This window comes from Daldinia vernicosa (genome assembly GCF_022497035.1).
Source record: "Daldinia vernicosa strain CBS 139.73 unplaced genomic scaffold F5Y00scaffold_16, whole genome shotgun sequence".
NCBI lineage: Eukaryota > Fungi > Ascomycota > Sordariomycetes > Xylariales > Hypoxylaceae > Daldinia > Daldinia vernicosa.
The window spans coordinates 81,358-96,870 of record NW_025953932.1 but is presented as its reverse complement, the minus strand read 5'-3'; the positions used below and the strand labels follow the sequence as shown (position 1 = coordinate 96,870).

Sequence of the window (15,513 nt, the reverse complement as noted above, 5' to 3'; positions counted from 1 at the left end):
AGGCGGACTCATAGCGTGGCAGTTCCATATTGTTGCTTGATCGAAAAGGAAGAAGTGAATTAATTACGCGAGGTCAACACGACTTCATATATGTACCTGCCCGATGTATCCCCCCCTGTCTCAACTTCCCGTATTGGAGAGCTTGGACGTTGGTTTCGGGCCGAGGTTTTGCCTAGCGCTAACTGTATTTAATCCTCCTTTACTACATAATGTAGGTAGGTACATACCTAATTGTACTCCAATGGTCCGAGCGTCTTATAGCATAATAAAGTGCACTGGGATCTAAACAAGTATCTTATGAGTACCTAGACATCTTGAACTACCTACAAGAGCTTAGAATATAATATATTTACAAGTTTAAAACATTTAAAGGTAAGCAGTATTAATTATAACCGCCATTGCTTTCGGCTAGTAACGCAATGAAAGATGATAGAAGTTACAAATGTAGCTTACCTTAACTTATGCTGGAAATGAAAACTAATAAGTATGAATTTTAGCAATAATATCACAAAATACCTACCTAAAGTAAGGTACGGAGAGGAATGAATAAACAGGCATTGCATAGGTTCGATCATAATATATGATACTGTATACTGTAGTATCTGGTTATAAAATCTTCAAGTCATTGCTACCTATATCAGATTAATAGGCGTATGGTGGACTACTAGACATTCACTTTACCACAGCAGAAGCCAGTTATTGTAGGGTATTAGTTCAGCTCAAAATTAGCATCTGTGCTAGAGAATATCTGAAGATACCTGGGTGTCGCATAGGGAACGCCAGAACGCCATTAACAAGTTAGGTACAACATCTAAGCGAACAGTTCCTTCGCATCCAGCGGATCCACCGGAGCCTGCTTGCCATTCGTCCGCAGTCCCAAATCCCCCTTCTTCGCGAGCCTGTCCACGTGCTGCTCCGTGCGAGCGTTATGCTTCGTAGCCTGCCTCCTCCGCAGGTCGGCTCGGACCTGGTTCGGCGAGACGAACTCCTTGTTCTCGTAGATGATCGGCCCACCAAAGGAGCCTTCCTGGATGACGATAGGGGTGAGCACGAATCGCGGGCCAATTTCCACCATGCTGACGTCGAGCTCCTTGTTGCGGCCTTTAGTAGCCTTAGAGTCTACCTCCGTCTCCCCGTCCTGCACCTTCGGCGCCTCTGACTCCTTTATTTCGTAATTGCGCACCCATATCTTCCCATCTGCAAATGTGAACCCCATAACGCGATCTATGAAGGGCTTGGATTTCCTCGCGCCTTGTGGTACGCCGAATGTGTGGAGGAAAAGCTCCTTGATGACTTGTAGGTAAGGTTCCTTATCGAAGGCGGCGTCGAAGGATAGAATCGGTCTCGAGCCCTTCAAGCAGTTACCCGTAAAGTGTAGCTCTATAAGAAAGAGAGTTAACAATGAAACATCCCCACCGAGGAGAGGGTCGAAGAAGATATAAACAGAGTCTACCAACCTTCCATTGTATGTAAGTTCTGGAGGTGCATCTTGACCGTAGGGCCATTGGGAACCTTGCTCAACCACACGTACAAATCCTTGCCCTTGCGCGCCTCGAAGAAAAGCACATTGTTGCAGTTGTATAGTTCCGCAAGCTCGTTGAGTTGGTAAAGCTTCGACTTCGTGTCTAGTTTTGCGTCCTTTCGGCCATGAGGCAGCATAGACGCAAGGTCATTAAGTAAATGTCGATGCCTATGAATAAAAGCTGTTAGATATTTCTCTGCGCAAGCGGTCACGAGCCTGCAGATTGCGAAAATACCTGTATGTGACACCTCTGGAAGATAATATTAAAACTCTTTGCTTATTCTTTCGGACTCCATTGGCAGGCGCTTCGGCCTTCTGGCTACTGGTCCCCTTGGACAACGACTTATATACGGCTGCCATTGCTCGTCAAAATTCGCGATGCTTAAAATGGTCACTGGATCATGTCTTCAATTCAATTCGCCATCAGAACGGGAACTTTTTTTTCTGCTGGGCTTATCGATAGATGATAGCGGGGCCGGAACTAAAACGAACCATTCGCGCGTGCGCGTGGCTTTCAGTGTTGTACCTATGATGATGTACCTTATCTACGTAACTTGGCCGACTGCCCGATTACATGTACGAAATACGAAATCTATGCTGGTAACCGTATCCATTCACGATCGCCAAGCTGCCAACCAGGATTATTTAAAAAGTCTAATATTAGACATGATGTATCCCTTTGAGGGAATAGAAAGACATAGACAGCTTAGGTACTTACGGCTTTTCTTCCGGGGCATGTGATCCTCGATCCAACCCATCGGTAAGACGAAGAAGCCACGTTGATTCATAAGACTAGGACCGGACATTAGTTAGAAATACGCATAGCAACGAGGCAGTCTTATATTATCAGGGGCAAGAGAAAGATAGCATTTAGTAACTACGTTTAGTAACTACGTCGGGTGTGGTAGATTAGACTTTGTCCGTGACCCCCTAGTTGTCAAAATCTTAGGCTACGGCCACGAACGTCAATAAAAGCAGGAAAACAAAACAAGAGAGCCATGTCCTGTGTAAGGTCAATATCCCGAACCCCCTGACGCATCACCCTATCGTAAGCGTATTCGTTCCGGGCCATACGTGACGCCATATACGCAATGTCATATCAACCGTATAACCGTCGTATCATCTCGTCGCGAGTATTGAACTAACAGCACTTCCCGCCCTGTTTCGCGGCATCGTCGGGGGACTTGCTCAACGAAATGTTGGTGCCTGCCATCGGGGCTTGGGCACCCTCGCCGCTATCCAACGCCTTGCTCGAAACGATGCGGTAGATTTCTAAAAGTAAAACATCTTATTAGTATGTGCTTGCCTTAACTAGGGCTTGCCGTAAGTCAAATGTGGAAAAGGGGATGCTTACCAGTAAGGATGTTCTGGAAGGCAAGCTCAACATTGCTGGCATCGAGAGCAGAAGTTTCTATGAAAGAGAGGTGGTTCTCGCCTAGAGGTCCCAAGTTAGCAATTTAGGCATCTTCAATAAATAAATTGGATTACGGATATGGACATACTAGCGAACGCCTTAGCCTCCTCCGTAGGTACTGCTCGGAGGTGCCGCAAATCGCTCTTGTTACCGACCAGCATGATGACAATGTTGGCATCGGCGTGGTCTCGGAGCTCCTTCAACCATCTTGTGACATTCTCGTAGGTCTGATGCTTGCTGATGTCGTAGACAAGGAGCGCACCAACTGCACCTCGGTAGTAGGCAGAGGTAATAGCGCGGTATCGTTCCTGGCCCGCAGTATCCCAGATCTGCGCCTTGATTGTCTTAGAATCGACTTGGATGGATCGAGTCGCGAATTCCACGCCAATCGTTGACTTGGAGTCTAGATTGAACTCGTTACGGGTGAATCGACTAAGTAGGTTGGACTTTCCGACGCCGGAGTCTCCAATCAACACCACTATAATTCCATCTTGTTAGTAATTATTGCTTCACGAGCTCGAGTAGTTGGCAGGGGGGCAGGGGGTTCGCACCTTTGAAGAGGAACTGTAGTAAGTGTTAATTAGCTAGATATTCTAAAGACAAGTCTAATGATTCAATATAGAGGGTAACAATAAGCAAGACTCACATCATATTCGTCGTTGGCCATGTTGGGCGATAAACTTGCGGTCGAGGTAAAGTACTGTCAAAGAGAACAGGAGAGACCGTAGCGGCGGTGATAGATAAAAAGGAGCTAGACCGTGGGGCCTATATGCGACGCAACTATAACAAAAGGTCGAGGTTGGCGCTATGTCCAGAATTTAGAATCGAATGTTGTTAAAATCTCTACGGACACTTCCCAAATCTCGTCCGTTGTCACGGTTTCGGTTGGTTGTCTGGAAAGGTTTTAGATTTGTCTTGTAGATGCAGACAATCGAATATACCTGAGTGGTGGAGTTGTGAATGGGAGAGAATTAGGTACAATTGTTAAGGCAATCGTTAAGGCAGGCGGTCGGATTGCTGCTAAAACCGTCAAAGTGTAATAAACTTTCGGCCTACGGCCTAAGCAGGTACAATACCTTACTACCTTGGGTAAGGCAGGTGTTATCCAGCTGTTAGCAGGGCTCGAAAGTGCGCTAAGGAAGTATGCTAGGTTACAGTCGGTACCCAAAAGCCACCTACGGTCGGGGATTGTTGCACGGTGTCAGGAGTCAAAGCGGATCAGAATTGGTGCAGGTGGGGGGTGCTGGGGTGTATCACAATAGGAGGCGGTGCAAATAAGTTAAACTATTTGACACGTGACTAGATCTACTCCACTCGAGTACCTTTTATCTTGTCTTGGTGGATTTGTATAATTTCATGCGTCTCTCCCAAGATATATACAAAATTTCATTCAATGGGCACCGCGCTAAACAACAAGCCTCGCCTTACATACATAGTAAACGTAGTCTTTGTTGAACTAAACTATTACGATCTCATAGTTACGATACTAGAGATAAAGGGGAGTCAAGAGTCAATGAACTACCAGCAGATCAGAAACCCAGCGGGCACAACAAGGCAATACGTTCATGAGATCTACAAACTTCAAAGTCATCGGTTTTCAGTCTCCTAATATTAATTTAACAAGTTCAAACAAGTATTCAAAACAGAAAGTCCTTGCTAATAGAAAGTTATATAAGTGCCTCTCATAAAGAATACAGTAGATGAACATGCTTACCCCTATAATCATATCTCATCACCACCTCTCAAGAGAATGTGTATGAAACGCCGCGACCTTCTACCTTAACTTCCCTCTTACCCACATCTCACCCACATCTTCGCCCTAGACCCTTAGCCCCTTAACTCTAGCATTCCACAACTAATCACTCAACTTAATCCATCCCGAGAACAGCTCGGAACCGAGGTCGGCCACTCATCATTGCATCTAGGAAAGTTAGCATGATGCTGCAATATTATTATACGGAGAGAACATGTGCATACCCTAGGCTTCCTGAGCCTAGTCCATTGAGAACGTCTCAACAGTGCGCCATACATTATAGCGACAAGCAAGCTCAATTCGATAGTCTTCTCTGAGTCGAGGTTAACCCAAACAGGCCACGCCTGTAACCGGGCTGGCCGAGATTTCGCGCTGGACCATACCGATATGACTGAGCGTCATGTCCCCGGGAATACCAAGGACCATCAGTTTACCCATGACATTGAGACGGCGGCTATACGGTAGCCCATGCGGTTTGCGTACTGGATGGCAAGGTGACCGATGCCACCGAGCTCCTGAATTGTAACGAACTCACCCAGCTTAATGCCGGCCAATCACAATGCATTGGAAACAGTTGAACTAAGGCCAGTTCGGAGAGCACATATCACACGTCTTGCAATGGCCGCCGTGATAACCACCTCTAATGCAGTCACCAATCTTCCAACTCTTCACATCGTCGCCGACGACAGCCATCGTCCCGATAATCTCACAACCCGGGACAATAGGAAAGCCACCATCGAAAGTGGTATATAGGGCGTTCGAGTCTGTGTGGCAGGATCCATATGCTTCGACCTTGACGAGTAGCTCACCATCACCAGGTAATCCCAGAGGCACCTCTTCGCGAACTAGATTCCCTCCTAAGGCTTTGAAAGTAGCTTGTTTATATGATGCTCGCAAGCCCATCGTTAAGCTTCAAATATAAAACTTCAAGGTAAAGGGGTAACTAAGGAATATGATCATACGAAGAACTAGAAATATCAGTAGGCAGACCAGGTAGTCGCATTCGGCTTCATTATCACCACTGCTCTCTACAATGTTCTTATACTCATGATGTTGAATGGTATAGGAGCTGGCGGATATACGGTGAGCCACAGCACCCTACTAAGATATAGCCCGGAATTAAACCCTTAATCCCAAGTGAAGCTACTTGAAGGGTGATGATGACGAGGAACTTCATTCGCAACTTAGCCTTATCCAAACATATTGTGAAGTCTTAGGGAATTTCGGGGGTTAAGTTCGAATCCAACGGGATTTAAGTACCCGCTTCGGTTTGCCGACTTTACGCTTCGTCGGCTGTCTTAGGATCCATACGAGGTAGCTGACATATCTGCGTAGACGACATGTTTGAAGATTATTATGATTTGGATATTTTCTATCCCAAGTTATTATGTAGCATCCTTGATTATCATGCCGAGGCGTTAGCCCCTATTCGATGGGGCGTTTATCATTGACATACATCCTTCAACGTGATGAAATGACTGTCGACAAAAGGTATAGTCCATAAAAACTAAAAATTAAAACACTCGTAATTCAAGCACAAGGCAAATCTATAAATCCCAATGTCGCTTACATCTCATGTCCCAATGCCAAATTAATACACGCGCAAACCCTTAAACATCAATCAGAGATACTTCTTAACCTGCTCTTCGCTCCACTGCCAAAATTCCTCCCCGATCCCACTACCGCCTTCAGACTTTCTCTTCGATGCGTTGGACATCCCTTTTGAGACATTCCAGATCTTCCCCCACGGGGCAACTAATTGCAGTTAGGTTAGCTCGGCTTTTATAAGTGGCTAGGCATTAGTGGTTAAGTGGTACTTACCGAAGGCGCCAGAGTTGTCGGAGGTGATATGAGGCGAAAGTCCAGCATAAAGAGCCGTGTACGCGCCGTAAACGACCGGGTAGAAAACCAGCTTCCGGAGGAGGAAAGTTGTAATAGGCCCCTGAGTGCGCCACAAGTCCGAGTCGAGATTTCCGGGATTCAACGAGGCGGCCAGCACACCATCTGCCTTATGGCGTTTTGCGTACTCGGCAGCATGTAAATAGTTCCCGAGCTTGCTGATGAAGTACTTGTCCATCTCTCCTTGCTTCTCGATGTTGTGCACGCCCTTTAGGAAGACCTTGGGATCTATGCTCAGGGCGGCCGAAGACGATAGCCAGATTGCGCGAACGCTGTTGGGAGGCGCCGTCTTCGCTGTTGATACTAGGATCGGCGTCAAGAGTTGTGTCAAGGCAAATGTGCCGAGGCAGTTCACGCCGAGTTGGAGTTCGTAGCCCTGCTTCGTCTTGGATCCCTTCTCTGGGTACGCGACGCCAGCGTTGTTGAAAAGGATATCAAGTTTTTGCTCTCTACTAAGGAACTCCTCAGCTGTCGTCTTGATGCTTGGGAGGTCGGCTAGGTCGAGGTGGATATATTCCAATTCGCCTCTAGACTCTGGAGTAGCGGCCTTGATGCTGTCGATGGCATTCTTCGTCTTCTCTTCAGATCGTGCCATTAGGTAAACCTTGGCATTTTTAGAGTAGAGAATTCGAGCGATCTCCTTGCCGATACCAGTGTTGGATCCCGTGACGACGGTGACCTTATTAGTCAAGTCCGGGACATCCTTCTCTGTGTAAGTCGGCTTTCCAGGGAAGAAGGCTTGTTTGAAAACAGAAGATAAGTCGGCCATTGTAGGTTATTCCTTTCCTTCTGTATTTGCAGTGATGAGTTTAATTACGTAGGTGAATATTATAGATATATGCAATGAGATGAGGCTATATTGTGCTGGTTGTGGATGAAACTATTACATTTCAGCTGAAGAGTCAAAGATGACAGACGTATATATACAAGAACCATTGTCATGTCATGCCACTAATTGATCCTATGCCGGATAACCCCGCGGGGTTTAAAGACTTGTTTACGAGAGAAAGTGTTTTCGGTATTGACTTTTATGTGCAAAAGTATTTCCGCCTTTCTCTCCAAGGTACACGAGGTGCGATTGAGAGGGTACCTATGTGTTGCTGATGTCTACCTATTCCAGAACCCATAGTGTATTAATCGATTAATCGTGTTGTAGATTTAAGATTAACTATTCGCACTAAGACAACCGCGGGCAATTAGCTGCTACCTATATGTACCCCTGATAGCAGCGGGACTATTTAACATAGCAATATGCGACTATGTAGTATGTATCTCGTTACCTAATGTTTTTTTTTACCTACATGTAGTTGCATACATAGGTTAAGTTAGGTACATAATGTAACAGGCAGCTATTTCCTTCGACTAGAAGTCAAAGTACTTGTGCTGTCTGCGTAAACTCGACGACCGCACCCTTCGGGTGCTGCGCTTTAATTAAGGATTGGCCCTGTAATTCGGGATTGATCCGAAGTACTTCCGAATGGGAGGGCTTCCCATATATTATAAAAGTATTTTCAAACTTCTATCCATTTTCATAATATTTCGTGATTATGAAAATATTGTTTCCTTTTCAGGATTTAATGAAGGTGGGAATAGCCTCTTATTCGCCCTTATCCTTGTACGCTATCCCCAATTACAGGGCTAATCCTTAATTAAAGCGCAGCACCCGAAGGGGGCGGTTGTCGAGTATATGCGTAGACAGCACAAGTAATAAAGGTAGGAGTGATGGTCTCGAGTAATTCCACTGGGCTTTCCCAATGCCAGACGATTACATCATTAGGTACATGTATACCTTATGTAAGGCTGCAGTTATACGTGCATGGGCCCCATAAATGAAACCCGCGGGATTATGCAAAACCCCCATGTAAGAAGTACCATTCGTAGTCTCCAAACCCGCGGCTCTTGACAAGTCACAACTTACACCTTATTGTCGCGTATTACGACCAACCCGTCATTCCGGGGGTTTTATGCTCTGGTATTGCTCAAGTCCGGCATCCGTTGGCTCTTAGAAAGAACCCGAACCAAAGACCAAATGCCGCCCGGTCCAATAGCAGCTCCTTCAGCGGCGTCATGCAGCCCGGCACCTTACGGTCAGGCCTGTGTTGCCTGCTCCCGTGCCAAGTGCAAGTGTTTCTATCGGTCTGATGGATCTTCCTGTGAGAGGTGCCATCGTCTTGGAAAGACTTGTGAACCCACCGTAACTGCTCGCAAACGGAAAGCCCGTACGCCACATCTTCCAGAGTCACCCGTACAACCTCTGCCTCCAACTGGTAGCACTCGACTTGAGGAGAAATTAGATGAGCTTGTAAGCCTATTACGCTCTCAAGCAGCTGAGAAACAAGCCCAACAACATACGCCAGAATCCTTACCTGGAGGGGCACTCGTTGGTTATACTGATTCCATGACTCCAACACCCGTATCTATACCTGTACGTGAGCACCCGGATATCGCCATAGATACTAGCGCTACTATCGTACATCTCTTCCGCCCCTCTACTCCTATATCACCATCCCCCATCTTGGATGATGTGTCCGTCCATAAAATACCAGAAGCAGCCGCAGAAGAACTATTAGACAGTTTTCGCAATGCCTTTATTCCCATGTGCCCTCTTGTTCATATCCCTATCTCAACGAGCTCCGCTGAACTGCGCCGTGAGAGGCCTTTTCTATGGCTTGTCATCATGGCCTTGACCTCCACGATAATGTCACAGCAGTTTGCAATGGCGAATACAGTATGGCGCATCATATCGCAAAGAGTAGTTTTTCAACAACTCGTTGATCTAGATCTACTCCTCGGCATCGTCTGCTTCGCTACTTGGTCTGTGTCCCGCAGCCTTATTTCAAATGACTGAACTGATAAGTCAAACTAACTGACTTGAAAGGTCACATCACGTCAAGGAGGATAAGCCATTTATGTGTATGCTTTCTCAGTTAGCCGTATCGCTTGCCCTCGAGTTGAATATACATCATGATACGCCGACGCGGCCCCTGCGTCGTAATAGATTCCCAACTCAACGGCCTATAGACCAGCGCCCTCGAACTGTGGAAGAGCGTCGAACTATGTTAGCTGTCTTCCATCTCACATCTGCGTAAGCGTCGTCTTTCTAGGCATACCTTAGAATAAGGCTTTCTAGCTGCTATACTAACCTAAACATACCAGTACATGGTTAACATACAGACAAACGGAGCCTCTCCGTTGGACATCATACTTGGATGACTGCCTCCGCATCCTCGAAGAGGAAAAGGAGGTATATACCGATATCCTTTTGACTACCCAGGTCAGGTGTCAGATCATCACGAACCAATTAACCTGTTCCCTTGGAAACCAGCCAGGAGCAGAACGCCCTAAAGCAGCGTCGACCGCTCTAGTTTCAACCCTGCTAAGAGAACTTGGTAACATTAGACGAAACTTGCCAGCCGAGTTCGAAGCAAATAGTTAGGAGACCCTACCCTATCCTTCGATAGTCCATTACCATCTAACAAGTATCTCTAGAAGCAGCACAGTTCTACTTCTGTTTTACAGAAATAAAAATTCGGGAAACCGTGCTTTACAGACCTAGGGTCATGGATCAGACAGGCGCTTCGCAGTTCCAGCGACTCCAAGACCTAGATATGGTTTTAAGCATCGCGGAGCGATGGGTATCGATTTTTAATAGCCTGCCCCATCGCGAGTGGCACGGCATCACTGCCGATATCTTCACCCAGTTTACGCAGTACCTGGTAATGTTGTTCAGGCTCCAAACCCTCGACGAACCCGGCTGGGATCAGGACGAAGTGAGGCGGAGGGCCGACGTCTTCGGTATCATAGACAAGGCCTGCATAGACGTCGGTCACGTCTTGGCGTCGCTGGGCATGGTGGACGCCGAGGGTCCGCGGAGCGGATTCTTCTTCAAAATGCCTCGTCTGCTCCGGGAAATGAAGGCGCTTTTCCTAGCAGAGATGCCGCAGAACACGCAGCCAAACCCTGCTTTCCCCGCTGCGGATAACATGGCCACGGGGGGTGGTATTAATCCCGCCGCTGGGTTGGGGGAAGACATGTGTCTCGCGGATGAAATTTACTTGAATACGGTACAGGAGGATATTTTGGCGCAAATATGGGATTTTAGACCAGATGGTTCTTATATGCCTTTTGCTTCGTAGGCCGATACCAATATAGGGGTTATGCTTGTATTGCGTTACTATTTATTCATTGGCATAATTAACAAGACGCATGTACAAATATCTCTCAGTTCCACAGTATACTCAAGTTCTGTAAACTTGGCTAGCTGAATCATGAGGCAGACAGACCTAAGGCTTTGAATCGCGGCAAACACAGCGCACAGGGGTATATTTCTGCCCAAGCCCTCCTAAACCCCGCCTCGATCCAAAGCTTTCCAAATTAACAAATTTTACGTTCCCCATTAGAATCTTCCTTAGGTTTTTTTAGACGTGAGGTGAGGACCAAGCTTCCCATTAGAACTCTATTTCTTCTGAAATAACTTGTTCAAAATTCTCTCCGCACTGTCGACCTGGACGTGACTCGAATCGCGACCTTCCGCCTTCATGTCGTGATACCAGTCCAGAGTCGATCTATACTGGTATCTCATCGTCTGACACAATGGGTCCTTCGTCCGGGCGCTATAAGCTGCCTCATAAAGATCGTTGACGCATGCTGACTTCTCGAATTTGGTTCCAGAACGCGGTGCATGCCATATAGACCTTTCAAGCTTATTCTTATCGCTCTCGTGTTTGGGTATTGACTTCTGCTTTTGTGTTTTTGAGTGTGCCACTCCTCCTTGCCACTCTTCCTTTGGAATTCGTATCCAGCCCTTATCTGGTAAAAGAGGTTCTCTAGGAGGTAGCCATCGCCAGCCATCCGCCATCATTTCCTGTATCATTCGCTTTGTGAAGCCTAAGGGACTACCCCTCGGGTTATATACTGAGTCGCTTCTACTACCGATATAGACTTCGCCAAGGTAGTACTTTGGATCCTTCAGCGGCATCTCCGTTTTAACAAGGTCGACTAGATGTCGCTGCATGTTAAGCAGCGTGGCTTCCCCGCGTCCAGACTCTCGGCCGTGGGCGAACATATCCCAGATAAACAATTCCATCTCGGCATATGGAATCTTTTTGACATGGGGGTTCTTCGGTCTAACTACCGCGATCCAAGGGTGGCGCCCGTACTCGCCGGGAGGCAACTGGGGATTCCACTCGGTGTCTATGGTGTAGAATAGACCATACCAAGTGTTAACGCCCGAAAACTTGGGAGCAGCACCTAGCCAGTTTTTGAAGGTATCGTACTCGCACATTGGATCACCGAAGTGGTCAGCCATCGACACATTCAGCCACGAAACGGGCTTGGAGTGCAGCCTGGCCCAATTTCCTTTTCTCATCAGGCGGTCGGGGAGAGTAACGATCCATTGATTGAGATCAGAGGCGCTATCGCTGTCGGGGGACGAACGAGGAAGTAATGCATGTGGGGCAGACGATCTGCTCGCGCTACCAGGGGCTACGGAGGCGTTAAGGGCAGACTCTTTTAATTTCTCACGCGCCGAAGCCATGTCGGGGTCGTTGATCGTTTCTTCTGTATAGACAGGAATCTCGATATTCCTGTAGGCGGCTCTGTTTCTGTTGTTATTCGAGCCAAGCACGGTAAATTTGCGATATAGATCACACTTCAAGCTAGACCACCAACAGAAATAATTCACCAAACTCTGCTCGTCGTTTGGATCGATAAAATCTGTGACCCATTCCACTTTCCGGATCTCGTCACTCGTTTCTTCGTCTCCAAAATCGGCTATGATCCCCTTCAGGACCTCCCACGCTCGGAATCTTGCCTCGAGCTCTTGCTTCCCTAAACCAGATTCTGCCAAGAGCTCCTCAAGGTGAGGATTGTTTTTATGTGCTAAACACATCTTCTTTCGTTCCGCTTCTTTCTCTAACGTAACTACTTTAAGGTAGTCCGGAAAATCTGCACAGGCCATAATCAGATAATGAGGGTTGCAGCAGTAGTTTCTAAACCATTCCAGGAACTTGTGAAGCCGGACCGGATCTGACAGTGCAAAACTGGGCGTGATCAAAAAGGCTCGGCCCTGGGGAAATAATCGTGTTAGTTGGAGTGTGCCAGGTTCGATAGACGCGTCTATAGCCGAAGGGAATCTTGGTGGGTTGTATTGACCCGTAGCAAGGTCCCAAAATGTATAACAGCATTTACTATCTATCATCTGAAAGATACGTGGTAACTTTCGGATGGAAATGCTGACATCTTCGTGCATGATGATGGTACCCGCTTTACCTGCTTGCACGGTCTCGTGGAAGTGTGCCCAGCTGTCCTTGACTCCGTAGATGAATATTTGGCAGGCTGGTTGACATGAACCTGGAAACATTACAATTAGTAACCATACCTTCCATAATAATAAAAACAAAACAACGTGTTTTGGATATCACTCACGGAGCCAAAGCTTAATCATATTGCATACTTGTGTTTCTCTTTCGGGGAAAAGCAGCATGAACACCTGCTTATCCTTCTCTTTAGGGTTTTGAGGCAAAAATAAAGAGAAATCCAACTCAAGTAAGTCCTTCACAAGTACTCGGCAATGGGATCCCTGATCCACATGGCTCAGTCGGATTGGAGCACGAGGGACGGACGCTGGGGGGTAGAGTTTCATATCCTCACGCGATTTATAGATTATGTATCGCAAATGAGACTCTGAGTTGAGTTTGCTTACATCGACGCCAAGTTTGTCCCAGCCGTCACATTTTGAAGGATAGACGAGAATTGAAAATTGTTCGGTGATTAGGTGACTAGCACATGAGCTTCGTCGAAGGTGTTCCGCCACATTACTCAAGGCTGACGAAAGCTCCTCGGACTTGGCCTCTACCGTACCGACAGAGAGAGCTTCCCTAGCTAAAGCAGCTTTGCCAGTTAGATCAATTTGGCGAGAGACAAAATTGTACGAAGAACAGATGGAATCAAAATGGAATGTTTCTTGCTCCATAAAAGCCAACAGCCAAGGCTGAACTTGGCGAGGGATGCCACAGAATAGGACTTGAATCGGCTCCGATCCACTCTTTCCGAATACGACTGTCTTTAGAACGACCTGAGTCTGCCCCCGCTCCTGGTAGGTGGCCAAGGACAGTCTTCTTGACGGGTGAACTTTAACCGAGTCCGGAGTTTCTGGGGGATGATCGATATCCATTGGACTATGAACAACAGGACCGACTCCGTCGTCCGTGGTTCCGCCCATGGGCGTATCCTCCGATGCGTCATTCTGCGCTCCAGTAAAGCGAACAGACTTCTTCGCCTTGAGTGTCGGTGTAGTTGTGCTCGTGTCATTCGGCGATATTGCCGTAGGACTTTGTACAACTGGAGCATTTGCTATGGGGGTAATTGGGGAACTTGCATTTGTCTGGCCCGGGTTTGGCCGACTTCGCTGGTCATTTGTTACGATGAAACTGGTCGGGATAGATGAGATGTCAAGGTGCGCTCCATCAATTCTTTCGATACCCCGTTTTTTGGCGATATTTATGACACGCAATGAATTGAAGGCCTTCGGTGTCTTCGACGGGTCATCCATGACATCGCCAAGACTCGCCCGTTTCTTCCGTTCTTTACCCCCAACGAAGACGTTGGTTTTTCGTGTAGGTAAGGCAGCTGGTTGAGGTTGAGTACGAGTCGCTGTATGCCGCTTCCCAGAAAATTTGTTCGCCAGGCTAGACGACATCTTCGGCGGAAGCGATGAAGGAGCCTTCAATGTTGAACTCGGCTTCCTTGCGGTACCTTGGTACCCGGTCATGGTAGTACCTGTTGGCTTCAAAGGCCGCTGGGCCGGCGTAGACGGTATCGGTATCGGGTGCGTTGATGCCCGTTTATTTTTGCCTTTATTTTGAACTGAGCCCGCCTCTGCAGGAGTTGGGATTCCATTAAACGTCTTCTGCTTAATGATTTTCTGAGGTTTTATCTTAGGTTTTGGATTGCCCATGTCAACGTTACTCGTCTCTTTAAGCCCGTCGTCGAGGTCCATTTCATTCCCAGAGGCAAACGTGGTAAAAGAATCCTCAGTAGGAGATTCAAGGGGCAGAGGAGCAGTGAGAGGTAGCCCCAGTCTCTTCCGTTTTGCATTCCGTCTCTCGTGCCTTTCTGCCTTTTCTCTGCATGCAGTATTATATATTTCAACGTCAAAAGGCTGGCGCTGTCCGTTTGCAATTTCCTCCTGGATCTCCTCCCATTGCGCAAGGAGACCCGGTCCTAAGTTTTCCACTGGCTCCCACGTACATTGGTCCATCGGAAAACCCTCCCACTTGATCAGGTACTGTCTCTCGCCAGGCCTTTCCGGGTGAGGCCGTTCGGCGTAGAGGTCTGCGACGGTCCATTCTTTATCCTGATCTTCACTGTTGACTCCGTAATCAGTGGAGGCCAGTGAAATATTATCTATATCATCAGTATCACTGGGCCCAGCAGGAACGGATAGACGAGTTGGGGGAAACGCCATCTTAAAACATAAAAAATAAAAAAGGCTTATTCGGCATTAGTAAGTAGAAGAGGGCAGAAATCAGATGATGGTTAGGGCATGAGATACCCAGGTAAGAGGTAGGTACGCAAATAGCGTTCTCTTACGGGTAACTTCGCTGTAATGAATTGATTCGGACAACGGCGATTATTTCGAATGATTTACGAGAACGCTCTCAAAATGTATGTGCTCATATGTGCTCATGTGCATGGGAATTGTGAGATGGAAATTTGTGTTGGTAGGTGTATAGGTATGTAGTTGTTGATTGTTGAGTTTTAATATCAGTTAGTTAGTTACCTTGGTGCCCAGAAGAATTTGGGTATTTGGACTAGAACGCACTGGCCAATTAGATAACTGAAGCCGGGAAGCAGCAACCAGAAAGCGTACCTACCCGTATATTGTGTAACAGTTTAATGTGGCAAGCACAAGTACTATATAAT

At 47.0% G+C, this 15,513-nt stretch overlaps 6 protein-coding genes across 6 annotated transcripts; 1 reads left to right on the top strand and 5 right to left on the bottom strand.

The window, feature by feature from the left end:
- Nucleotides 1–630: 630 nt before the first annotated feature.
- On the bottom strand, nt 631–2,013 carry F5Y00DRAFT_233503 (Brix-domain-containing protein). The gene is made up of 3 exons (XM_048007312.1): nt 1,758–2,013; nt 1,458–1,690; nt 631–1,380 (listed from the first exon to the last, which is right to left on the bottom strand). The coding sequence occupies exons 1-3, from the start codon at nt 1,880–1,882 to the stop codon at nt 812–814; spliced, it is 927 nt and encodes a 308-aa protein (XP_047865989.1). The 5' UTR covers nt 1,883–2,013; the 3' UTR covers nt 631–811.
- Nucleotides 2,014–2,365: 352 nt separating this feature from the next.
- Nucleotides 2,366–4,151, bottom strand: F5Y00DRAFT_233500 (ras family protein). Its single transcript, XM_048007311.1, has 5 exons — nt 3,583–4,151; nt 3,488–3,500; nt 3,025–3,414; nt 2,877–2,957; nt 2,366–2,794 (listed from the first exon to the last, which is right to left on the bottom strand). The coding sequence occupies exons 1-5, from the start codon at nt 3,601–3,603 to the stop codon at nt 2,664–2,666; spliced, it is 636 nt and encodes a 211-aa protein (XP_047865988.1). The 5' UTR covers nt 3,604–4,151; the 3' UTR covers nt 2,366–2,663.
- A 1,117-nt stretch (nt 4,152–5,268) lies between these two features.
- F5Y00DRAFT_260790 (chaperonin 10-like protein) lies at nt 5,269–5,592 on the bottom strand (the record flags this gene model as incomplete). The annotated part of the gene is made up of 1 exon (XM_048011079.1): nt 5,269–5,592. The coding sequence occupies one exon, from the start codon at nt 5,590–5,592 to the stop codon at nt 5,269–5,271; it is 324 nt and encodes a 107-aa protein (XP_047865987.1).
- A 552-nt stretch (nt 5,593–6,144) lies between these two features.
- On the bottom strand, nt 6,145–7,729 carry F5Y00DRAFT_233498 (NAD(P)-binding protein). Its single transcript, XM_048007310.1, has 2 exons — nt 6,511–7,729; nt 6,145–6,444 (listed from the first exon to the last, which is right to left on the bottom strand). The coding sequence occupies exons 1-2, from the start codon at nt 7,355–7,357 to the stop codon at nt 6,311–6,313; spliced, it is 981 nt and encodes a 326-aa protein (XP_047865986.1). The 5' UTR covers nt 7,358–7,729; the 3' UTR covers nt 6,145–6,310.
- A 750-nt stretch (nt 7,730–8,479) lies between these two features.
- F5Y00DRAFT_233494 (uncharacterized protein) lies at nt 8,480–10,746 on the top strand. The gene is made up of 4 exons (XM_048007309.1): nt 8,480–9,402; nt 9,467–9,673; nt 9,745–10,019; nt 10,078–10,746. The coding sequence occupies exons 1-4, from the start codon at nt 8,618–8,620 to the stop codon at nt 10,722–10,724; spliced, it is 1,914 nt and encodes a 637-aa protein (XP_047865985.1). The 5' UTR covers nt 8,480–8,617; the 3' UTR covers nt 10,725–10,746.
- Nucleotides 10,747–15,343, bottom strand: F5Y00DRAFT_233492 (uncharacterized protein). Its single transcript, XM_048007308.1, has 2 exons — nt 13,015–15,343; nt 10,747–12,939 (listed from the first exon to the last, which is right to left on the bottom strand). The coding sequence occupies exons 1-2, from the start codon at nt 15,053–15,055 to the stop codon at nt 11,045–11,047; spliced, it is 3,936 nt and encodes a 1,311-aa protein (XP_047865984.1). The 5' UTR covers nt 15,056–15,343; the 3' UTR covers nt 10,747–11,044.
- Between the last annotated feature and the right edge of the window lie 170 nt (nt 15,344–15,513).